The following is a 12,091-nucleotide window of genomic DNA, read 5'->3' as shown; positions in this document are numbered from 1 at the left end:
CATGGATTTAAACAGTGGCGTAATATTTTCTGTTTTATCATCTTTTTCCTAAAGGCTCCTAATGTTTTATTAGGTTTTTTTTGGACTGGCTTCTGCACACTGATTGGATGGTTTCAGAGAATTATCCACAATGACTGCAAGATCACGCTTTTTTGAGTGTTAACAGCTAGTTTAAGACCCCACCATTTTGTATGTACAGCTGGGATTATTTTTTCCAGGGTGTACTTTACACTTAACAACACTGCATTTCATTTGCATTTTGTCACTCAGTTTAGGGAGATTCCTTGGAAATTCCTCACCAGGAAATGGGGAACCCGCGAGCCGCAAACTCTCCCTGACAGGGTGAGGAAGTGTCTCTGTGCACTGCCATTCCCCATTTCCCTCTTGCTGGGGGAACAGCATTGCAGGGAAACTCTATCCCTGCACTCACTTTCAGGCTCCACACCCTCAGTGGCAGGGGGCAGTGCCTGAAAGCACAGGGCGGCATAGAGCCAGCTTTCACCGAGGGAGTTTTGCCAGATAGGTACCCCAATTCCCTGCCCCCCCTCCAGAGACCGTTCCCTCAGCCTACTCCTTCACCCAGACCCCCCCCCCCCAACTCCTGTACCCTATCCTGTATCCCCCACCTTGAGCCTAGGGGGAACCACAACATTTGTAGCCTCAGGCCCCCAGAAGAGTTAATCTGGCCCTGGGGGAAGCTCTGAGAAACATCAACACTCCTGGAGCCCAAGGCAAATGAAGTAAGTGTCTCTTTCTGTCTCTGCTTCTCATTTGGGGGCCACATTTGTTAAGGTTTTTTCCCACCCCTCTCACTTGTGTGTGGCTCCCAACTGATTCTTCTGTGGGTCAGTGGCCCTGGAACCAAAAAAAAGGTTCTCTACAGCTTTGGACTGATGAGTAATTCTGTATTGTCTGTAAATCTAGCCACCACACTGTTCACCCTCTTTTCCAGACCATTTATGAATATGTTGAACAGTACATGTTCCCAGGACAGATCCTACCGTAACTGAGGTTACTCACACATTTTAATGAGAAGTGGCACATGAGCCAGCAAACAGAACTGTAAACTGGGGAGTGAGTGGGAGTTCTGTTGGAGGAGAAAGAAGGCAACTCCCTGCTCCTTTGGGGCAGTGAGTTTTTGTGGGTGATGTATGTTTTTTTCTGTTCAGTTTACAGATGCTGTTAAGGACAGTATGACTGAAGAGAAGCAGAACCCTGATGAGGTGGGGGAGGCGCTATAAAGACAGCAAAGCAGCCAGCCAGTGGCACAGGAGTTAGCAAACTGAGCTATAAACAGGAGACTGAGTGGGAGTTTGCAAAGGGCGTTTAGGGGAGCAGTGTATGCTGTGTTCTGGTTTTGTCTGCTAGTTGTTGTTTTTTTTCCTGGACAGGATTTGAGATAGGAAGGCTATGACAGACACAGAGGCAGTGAACCACGCAATGGAAGAGACAATGAAGATGACTGGATGCAGAAGCTGCAGGATGTACATGATCTTACAGTAGGTACCTGAAAAGAGTTCTGTTTGTTTGAAATACTGCTTCACAGAGCTGTTGGAAGAGAAGAGTCAAGAGATGTAGGTGGAAACTATGGTTAAGTTTCAAAGGGGATTCAAGTGGATAGTGGAGGGAAAGCAAAAGGAGGAAAATCAAGACTCAGATGCAAGCTGGCCTAAAGAACTTAAGTGGGAGACTGCTAGGATAAGAAAAGTATCCAGTGGAAGCATAGTTACAAAAATCAGACAGAGGAAAAGATGGGCCAGAGAGGGAGAGAAAGAGCTCAGGAAGAGGTCAGCTTACTTGAAAAAATGTAAGAGATGAATAGTGGGCTGTAAATGAAGGATGGAGGGCAAGGGAGAAGAGAAGAGCATCAAGTCCCGTGGGAAGAGGGAAAGAGTCAGTTCAGAGCTCCAGGAGAATACAGGATGATGTGCAGAAGATTGCAAGAGAGAATAAAAGACAAGAGGACTTGTAGTGAAAAAGAACAGGAGGAAGGCTCGAGATCACATCATCGAAAGGAAAGGCAGGGTCTATGTGATTGGCGACTGCTTACAATGATGAACATATAGGCCTGTCACCAGAACCGATCCAAAAAACAGAAGGGTATGTCGACCTGAAGCTGCAGAGGATCAGGAGAGAATCCACTACAGTAAAACTCCAATAGTCCGGCATCCAATAGTCCAGCACTCCTGATAGTCCGGCATCAAAATGGCAAGAGCCTAGTGAGTGAGCTTCGGCAAAAAATGAGTCACAAGGTAATAGCGGCAGCAGCTGAATTGAGCAAAAAGGGTAAAAAAGGCTTATAAAAACTAAAACATTACAGTATACTGTATACAGTATGTACAATAAAAAGGGTTAAGAACACTTTATATACAATATATATATATATATATATATATATATATATATATATATATATATATATATATATATATATATATATAAAACCAGTTTATAGTACCTCCTGATAGTCCGGCATATCTGATAATCCGGCACACCTAGGTCCCATAGGCTCCGGATTATCAGAAGTCTACTGTAGTTGTCTTTCATGTGAGAACAAATGACAGCTAGATTTTCACTGGAACATATCACGGGAGTCTATGTGAGGCTGGAGAAAATGCTTAAGGAAATGGAAGCTCAGGTGATCTTCAGTGGGAGTCTACTTGGTCAAAAGATGGCTCAGGCACTAGTGCTATAAGGGGGACTTTGGGTGTTTGATTGCTGGGGAGCGTTCATGGACAGATGATGGTTCTCATGGAATGGACTCCATCTGAATAGGAAGGAAAATAGACATCTGGGATGGAGGTTGGCACAACTGATTAAAAGAGCTTTAAATTAGGAACTCAGGGAAGATGGTCAGGAGTCTCCAAAACTGATTCTGACATTGAGTGGGAAGAAAATCAGGTAAAAAAGGATACAACAATGGAGACTGGAAAAACACTGAGTGAGAGAATGGACATTAAGAGGAAAGGTAGTGCTGATCCCAATGAAACTTATAGTCAGATAGGCGATACTGGCAGTAGAATGACTGCACCCAATTAAGCAAGGAATGTGATCAAAGACAACTAGCAACAATTAAGATGTTTGGAGCCTAGGTAACAATGGAGGAACTAGAACTATTCGTACAGGAAGTAAAATCAGATATAACAAAAACATGACAGAATAATAATCATCACTGAAATGCAGGTATTGAAGGGCATGTGCTTTTCAGGAAATAAGGGTAAAAATGGTGGAGTAGCAGATTATATTAATGATGCAATAGACTACAAAGAAATTAGAAGTGATGGAATGAATAAGTCTTTTTTGGGCCAAAATCACTTTGGGGTAGAAACTACTAGAAGTGCCCCCGACATAGTGCCTGGGATATGTTACAGAGCCTCAGGATCTGATTAGGATATAGACAGAGATCTAGTTAGTGTTTTTAATGAAATAATTACTATTTGGAATTATGTGGTTATGGAATAACTAACTTACCTGATATAGATTGGAGAACAAGTGCTACTAACAAAAGTAGGACCCAGATTTTCCTGGATGTTATAGTCAGGGCCATCATTAGGCATACAGAGAATACGCAGTTGTGTAAGGGACCACTAAATTTGGGGCACTACTATGCCCCAAATTAAATAGTACCCTATGCTGCATATGGCTGAGGGCAGCATTGGCTTAAGCAGCCCCAAACCTCCCACCCCCTTCTCTGCCTATTGGCCCAGGAGGCCAATCCCGTGGACCTTGTTCTGACTCCTGTCCCTGGCAGCCCATTCATCCATCCCTCAGCACCTACTCCACTTCATGGCCCCAATGGCCCAATCCTCTGGCCCCTGCTCTGCCTCCCAGCCCTGATAGCCCAGCCCCTCTGCCCCCCATTCTGCCTCCCAGCCCTGGTAGCCGAATCCCCAAACTCCCTGCTTCATTTCCCAGCCACAGCAGCTGAATCTCCAGCCTCCTGTTCTGCCTTCCAGCCCCAGCTGAAAGGTGAACTATCAAGCTGGAAGAAGGGTGCTAGTGAAGTTCCTCATGAATTGGTCTTGGGACCAATCTTATTTAACAATTTTATTAATGGGTCTGTGCTAATGTATTTTGTGGAAGACACATAATTGGGATGTATTGTCAATATAGAAGAGGGCTGGAATATCATACAAGAAGAACTGGATCATCTTGAGAACTTGAGTAATAAATTAGATAAAATTTTAATAGTGCAAAGCGTAAGTCATGCTCTTATATAGCAACAGCGAGAACTTTTTCTACAAGTTGAAGACTTATCAGTTGAAGACAACAGAGGAAAAAACCCTGGATATAAACCCTGGATATATGGTTTAATTCTGGTATGACATAGGCTACCAATATGATGTGGCCATGAAAAAGGCTAATGAAGTCTTAGGATGCATCAGATCAGATAATTCCAGTAGAGAAGAGAACCACTATACAAGGTACTGGTGAGATGTCATCTAGAATTCTGGTCTCCCATGTTAAGTAAGATTAATTCAAAATGGAACAGGTGCACCGAAGGGCTAGCAGGATGATTTGAGGAATGGAAAACCTACCTAATGAGAAGAAATTCAAAGAGCTTGAATCATTTAGCTTAATCAAAAGAATGCTAAGGGGAGATATGATTGTTCTCTATTAACACATCAGAGGTATAAATGCCAGGGAGGGAGAGGAATTATTTAAGCGGACTTAAGAGGAGGGATGTTACATTTCTATAAGAGGGGAGGGGGGGGGCACTCGCTATCCCAGCTGCGCCTCTGCCTTTGAAATGTAGCAAGAGCCACTGGAAGCTCTTGCTACATTTCAAAAACAGAGGCGCAGTTACTGGGATCTGGGCACGAGCTGGGTCAGCTGATTGCTGGCTCGTGCCCGGTCTCCTGCTGCCCCCCACCAAAGACGGTGCTGGGGGGCCTCTCCTGCCCCTCACCAAAGACAGTGCTGGGGGGACCAGCTTTTAAGCTGGTCCCCCTAGCACCTGCTCCTGCTCCCCCCTTGCTGCCTCTAGGGAAGCAAATAGTTGCGTAGTGACTCAACTACCTGATAAGCATATGCTTATTGGGTAGTCGACTACTTGACTAGTTGCTTAATCACTACTCAAGAACAAATGGATGACAAGTTTAGGTTAGAAATTAGATGATTTCTAACCACTGAAGAAGTTTCAGGACAGTTTTCCAAAGCATCCAGTGGGGGTGGGGGGGCAAAAAACCTAACTGGTTTCAAGACTGAGCTTGATATGTTTATGGAGGGGATGATATGAGGAGACTGCCTACACTGGAATACCCAATAACTGGTGATGAGATGCTAGATGGGGAAGACTCTAAGTTACTACAGAGAATTCTTTCCCAGATGTCTGGGTAGTAGGTCTTGTTCATGTGCTCTGGGGTCTAATTGATCACCATATTTGGGGTCAGAAAGGAATTTTCCCTTGAGTCAGGATTGGCAGAGACCCTGGTGGCTTCTTTTGCTTTCCTCAAAGGCATAGGGAATGAGTGACATACAGGTTTAAATCAGTGTAAATGGTGCATTCTCTGTAACATGATTTAAGGGCTTCACTAATTCTTGGGGAAAACTCCACACATTTCATCCCCCAGTAAAAGAGAGGTTTTCTGTGGTTAGAGAGAGCAGCCCTATAATCGCAAAGATGTCCCTTTTTATTATTATCATGCTTATTACAGAAATCCCTAAAGGTCAAATAAAAAGACCTAATGTACAAGACAATGAACAAACACAGAGCAATAGATAGACCCTGCCTCAAAGAGTTTACAATCCAAATAGACAAGACTGATACAAGATCAGGGAAGAGGTATAGCAAAGAGTGAACAACGTGATGGCAGCAAACAACATGTTAATTCCACAATTTTGGGGGACACTGAAGAAAAGATGGAGATGGATAGGGGTAAGTGAAGGGACAGGAGTGCAGTGAAACTAAGATGTAAAGATTAAAAGAGGGGGAAGTTTGGAGCAAACAGCCAATCAGCACAGGCAAGCCAAAATCTAGTCAAAATCTATAGAAATTCTCTTAATAGTCAAAGGTCTTTGCTTTGGCTGCTCCAGTTCCTACCAACTGGACTCTCTGCTGACTTTTCACTTAGGGCTGCCAACTTTCTAATTGCACCAAACACCCTTTGCTTATCCCTTCCGCTACATTTACCTATCCATTCCCACTCACTCCACCCACCTCCCTCTGTCGCTTGTTCTTCCTCACCCTCATGAACTCATTTTCACTGGGATGGGGTAAGGGGTTGGGTTGTAGGAGGGGGGTGGGCTCCAGCAATGGGTGCAGGCAGGGGCTTTGGGCCAGGACAAAGGATTGAGATGTGGGAGGGGATGAGGGCTTTAAGATGGAGCCAGATTTGGGGCACAAGAGGGGCTGAGGGGTTCAGATTGCAGGCAGGGATATAGTGCTGGAGCAGGGCATTGGGATGTGGGAAGGGTTGAGAGGTGTGGGCTCCATCTGGGTGATGTTTACCTCATGCAGCTCTCAGAAGTAGCTAGCATGTCTAGCTCCTAAGCAGAGGGGCCAGAGGTGTCTGAGCACTGCCTGCACCCACAGGCACCACTCCTTCAGCTCCTTCCAAACCCATGGGAACTACAAGGCAGGTGCTCAGGGCAGGGAATGCAGAGCCCCCATAGCTGCCTCTCCGCCTGGGAGCCAGACATGCCTGCCAGGGCAGGTAGGAAACCTGATTAGCTCTGCTGACTGGACTTTTGGCATACTGGTCAGTGGTGCAGACTGGAGCTGCCGGGGTCCCTTTTCAACTTGGCATTCCAGACAAAAACTTATTCTCTCTACAGTTTCCTCCCTCAAATCCACATGGTGTGGAGGGAGGGGATGGGAGAAAGGTGCAACCTGGGTCCTAGTTCACCCAGAACATGTGGGGGCCACTTCTGCACAGTTCTAACCCCCTACCCTTTCCTCCTAGCGCAGCAGTTCCTGGAGAAATCCACCACCTTGGGGCCTTCACTTAAGGGTTAAGTCTTCACTGCAGATTTATCTTGGCCTCTCATCTTGCCTCAGCCCTCTCCCATCCACACACAAAACCCTCTCCCCTCAATGTTAGTGGTGCTTTCGTCCCAGGCTAGCCCGCTTGCATGGGGCTAGAGGTTAAAACCTAAGTGAGGCCTTCACTCACTCTGGCAACCCGCCTACTTTGCAGCAAGAATATAGGCTAAATCACTGGAAAGCTGACAGCTCTTTAGTACCTTAATAACTCCACCCATTCCTACACGCACAGGCAAGTTCTCTCACAATTTACTGAGCAAGAACCATACAGCAGCTCAGTTTACTACAGCACAAAAGGACAATGGAAAATGATCCCAGAAGTCCTAGCAGCACACACAGAAGAGTGCAGCACCAGTGAGATGCTGATAACTTGGATATGGCTTTGCTCACACACAGCTTAGGTTAACTCCATTGCTTAAAGTAGCACCAAGCACTCACCACCTAGATTAAGTGCAGGATAGACATTAACACAAGAGGGTTAGAATTTGCATCTCTGCATCTCTCTCTAGGCTCTCTCTCCCCCAGCAGCATGGCTCTTGCATGCTGCAACTGATTTCCTATGTGTTTTCCACCAATATTATAGACGGCAGAGTGTTAATGCAGCAAGAATATGTGATAGAAATTCTCTGGCCTTGCCAAAAGATAATACCATGTTGATCAGTTCCTCCTTCACAACCAGCCTCTCCCCTTCCCAAATCCTTAGAGCTGTAATTGGGGAATGTCCTTGAAAAGATGTTTCCAAAGGCTTAGAGGAAGAGAACCCAGTCAGATTGGCTCTGCTTCACTCCTTGTGACATAATAGGGACACAAACAGGTGTGCTGACACACTCACCAGGCCCCTGGGCAAGGTGGTGGTGGTGGGGAAACTGACCTCGTGTTCCTGGAAGGGGAGGGGCCCCAGGCAGAAGGGGCAGGGCAGTCAGGCCTTGGCACCGCCTGGAGTCCACTGCCTGAGGCTCTGGTGGCGATTTAAAGGGCTCCGGCCACTGCAGCAGCAGCTGGGAGGCCCGGGGCCCCTTTGAATCTCTGAGCCCTGGAGCAGTTGCCCCCTTCGCCCTTCCTGTCAGTGGGCCATGTGCACAAATGTTGTGACATTTCTGCTACCCTTCATTCTTCTCACAAAATACAACAGAACATGTAAAGCCAAGCTCTAACCTCTGGATAAAAGGGCTCTCTATAATTGCACCGGGAGTGCTAACAGACCTTCAACTGTAGCAGTAACCACCTCCCAAACAGCCACACTGTTCTCCTTAAAGTCTTAAAACAGCTGGAATAACTTACAGAAACCAGCACTCCATTTCATGGAGCGACAAGTTTGTGGTGATGAGCACAGCCATTCTGATAACCCCTCAAGCAGAATTCTCCCCGCCCCCAACTCTCACTATTCAACAGAGAAATAAAGTCACCCGTTCGGTTTAATTGAGAATAACTGTATGCACTTTGCTTTTACCTTCTGTGCTGGGTTTTTTCATTTCTTCCACCCTAATTAGTTTCTTTTTGACTCTGCGAGTAGAGTTAACCAGCTTGTGCAATCTCTTAAACTTCACCGACTCCTCTGTCTCATCATCCGATTGTTCTCTTGACTGGCAAAGAAACAAAGGGAATGTTAATAAAGTAATTGTTCCATGGCTTGCTCCTTGAAGTCAAGTTAACCCAACCCAGCTGCTACTCTGTGTCAAGGCAGCTCTAACTGGGGTTATATTTTCAGTCCACGTCAGAGAAAAGCATTTAAATTATTGACAGGTTTCAAAGTGCATAGCATACCATTTTGACTTCTAATTCTGTGCAACGGGAGGTCCTAAGAGCACTGAAATACATTGCTGCCCTTGTTTTCCTTTTCACGCATTGTGTAATAACTACTTCCACATCTTCTTTCAATGCACTGCAGGCAGGGCTCTTCTTACCATACCAGTTACGCTCCTGTGGTTTGGGTCAGGCACTGGTCTGTCTGGCCTGCTGGAACTTGCCATTTAAACCTGGTTATAAACAGCTTCTCCAAACTGAAACTCTATTATTGACTTTTTCCAGTCTTCCCAGAAAATCAAAACCAGCAGTACAAGAAGGGGAAGGGAAGGAAGAGGCTTCATTCTGTCTTGTTCGTTAGTTAGACGCTGCCACAGCTACAAAATCCTCTTTTCTCCTCCTCCCCCTGCTCCACACTCCTTCTGAAAGCTCTCAAAGCTAGTCTTAAGATGGACACAGCATTCCTCCAACAATGACCAAGGGAAAACTCTGACCTTTTCAGATATACAGTATAGTCCATATTCCCCAACATCCCGTTTCATTTTGCATCTGATCCATTATGCTCAGTTCCAGCTGTTTTCCCTCAAGTATCAAACATTACAGAGGCAAAAAAAAATTCACTCGCTTCAGCAGCAGTGACACAACAAGCTGAAACAATTTATTCCTTGTAAATGAAATGAGGGTTCCAATTTTTGAGACAGATCCAACGTTCAATATGCTACTTCCTCTGTTTTAATCTATTTAGAATGTAAAAAGGGGGAGAGAGGGGACGAAAGCTTTCCAGTTCTTACAGTACAGGACTGGCACTGTATACAGTGCATTCCAGAAAGCACTGCCAATTCCAGCTGGAGTGCTGCACAGATTGTATACCTTACTTTGTCTGTGAGCACAATCCCAGCCAATTCAACACATTTTAAGGTCCAACTCAAAAATCTTAATGCTTCTTCATCCCAATGTTTGTTAGGTCACCAGAGCTTTTATGTCAGACTGCTTCATTATCTTCTCATCAAAATACCCTAAGCCTATTTAAAGGCTGGCAAAATAGGCGAGCTTACAGCCTTTTAAAATATCCACAGAAGTCAGAACGAAGTAACACCATATACCACAGGATAGGATGTCAAAACAGCAAACACACAGGGGTATATTTTCGAAGTAAAAAATGGCACCGAGATACCCTCTTATTGAACGTTAATGTGAATTAGGCACAGCTTTGAAAATATATCCCTCACTGGGCCAAATTTTCCACTGGTGCAATTCCTCTGAAGTCAGTGGTGGAGTTATGCCAGCAGAGCATTTGACCCAAGTTCTTTAGTTTATTTGATTAAAACAAAATTCACATTATTCTCAAATAAAAAGTACTAGATGGTTTGTTGGTCACATACAATTTCAGAGTTGCTAAACACAAGAATTCCCAAATATCCAGGGGGCACATCTATCATATGGACCAGCATGGTTACCCAGAGCTAAAGATTATTATTATATCACAATAAAGTAGGATAGCAGCAGACTGATTTAAATCAAGATAAATATGTTGCTAGAGATCAGAATAGTTGACATGAGCCAGTGATGTTTACAACAAATATATCTTACCATACATCTTTGGATTGGATGAGCAAAAGAAAATGGGGCTTTAGCAAAAGAGATATAAGCAGGACTTTCTATTACATTATTTATATCTTGGCACGCAATCGTCACTCAAACGCTCCATATGAGAGAACACTTAGAACAAAATGAGACGGGCAGAGTTTTAAATGCAATGGATTTTAAAGTTTCCCCACTATATATTTTCCAGTATCACCAATTCTCTTCGTATGCTCTTGCTTATAAGACCGCAACTCACATAAATCATAAGCTCAGTAAGATTCAGCGGCCTTCCGAGAAACGACCCTTCCTGTGCATTCGCTGAGAAAATAAAAAATGCTGAGGTAGGAAATAACATGCCTCGTAAATATCAATAGGTCTAATAAAGAACTGTCATTTCATTGTTTAGTCTGAGGATTGTGGATTTGATAGATAAATCTGAAATTTCTCAAATGTCTAGCAAATGCATATTTTCTTAATTTTTCTTATTACTGGATTTTATTAACACTCTCAGGCATGGTATAAACAAACTTAACCGAAGATTTGGTTCCTGCTTTCAGAAGCATACACTCCAAAACAGATTCAATATGGAAGTAAAAACTGGAAAGTTCTCTGAGAGATCTACAGTGTCTCCTGCAGGTTCAGACCCCTCCATCTCTTTTCCACTGAACCAAGGTTCTTTATATTGATAATGAGGTGATACTTCACAGCTCTCCCTTTTAGGTGAAAAATCTGGCACCTACTAACATTTAACAAGGGGAACTACTGGATATTTATTTGATTAAAAATAACAGCAGAGTCTGACTAGCAGAACTTTCCTAACATGCAGGAAAGAGTGTGTCTCAAAACATATATCTTTTTTTTTAGACTCTTTCTACCTTTGTAGATTAGGCCTTACACATCCGCCATTACAAGTGGCAGTCACAAGAGCTGATCTGAATTTTTTTTCAGTTAAATGTTGGAAAATGCTGATTCTTTGAAACAAACTGTGGGAAAGGATAGGGTTTGACAAATGTCCCCATTTGAAAAGCAATTTTGAAAAAAGTTTTGAAACTGTCAAAACAGGATATTTTGGTATTTTCTAAACAAAAAGTTCCATATTTTGTTTGAAATGGCTCTTCATTTTGAAATGTAAGCTTATTTATAGTTTAAAAATGTGAAAAAATAAAAAAGGTCAAAATTAGAACCAAATGTGTCAAAATTATCAAAATAAAATGTTTTGATTTACTCGTTTCTCTTTTTTCTCTTTTTATGTTTTGTTTCACAACATTTTTAAATATTTCAACTTTTTATCCCACTTTGGGATGGGAAAAATGTTCAAAGTTTCAAAATTTCTTTCAGACTAGGCAAAAAATTTCCCACCCAGTTCCAGTAACCATTCTTCTGCAGGCTCTCTCAGTGTTGCTTGCGATCATCTTCTTAAGACTTTCAGTGTATTGTAACAATACAAAAGTACAGGTACAACCTCTGGATATACAGGGAAGACCTTTTCGAAGTGTTGCCTTGAGGTGAATCAATTTTATAGGCAATGAAGGAAATCTACATTACAATTAACGTTTACCTGGAGGGGAAAGGTCCCACAGAAATCATGCAGGGCACTTTATACCATTCAGCCTAGTAGGTGTCCCACTCAGAGGTCTGAGAGAGCTTACAGTGCAGTGAGTCCATAAAGATTTTATTGCTACATGTATAAGGCTATCCTGTTACATGAAATTTCAGCACAGCTAACCCTTTCTGTACAGCAAATAAGAGGCATATAATATGCATAATACCCTGAACTCT

General features: G+C 43.5%; 1 protein-coding gene across 11 annotated transcripts in view; it reads right to left on the bottom strand.

Moving 5' to 3' along the window:
- The window catches only part of SASH1 (SAM and SH3 domain containing 1), an 843,335-nt gene that overhangs the window by 53,694 nt on the left and 777,550 nt on the right, over positions 1 to 12,091 (bottom strand). For 9 of the 11 annotated variants that reach the window (XM_075924386.1, XM_075924390.1, XM_075924391.1 and 6 more), the window contains one exon: positions 8,436 to 8,568. In XM_075924386.1, coding sequence (XP_075780501.1) covers positions 8,436 to 8,568 — 133 coding nt within the window. The other 2 variants (XM_075924395.1, XM_075924394.1) reach the window with 2 other exon arrangements.

The sequence above is a fragment of the Pelodiscus sinensis genome, chromosome 3 (assembly GCF_049634645.1).
Source record: "Pelodiscus sinensis isolate JC-2024 chromosome 3, ASM4963464v1, whole genome shotgun sequence".
Taxonomy (NCBI): domain Eukaryota; kingdom Metazoa; phylum Chordata; order Testudines; family Trionychidae; genus Pelodiscus; species Pelodiscus sinensis.
Note: the sequence above shows the minus strand (reverse complement) of the source record. Positions and strands in the feature narration are given on the sequence as shown.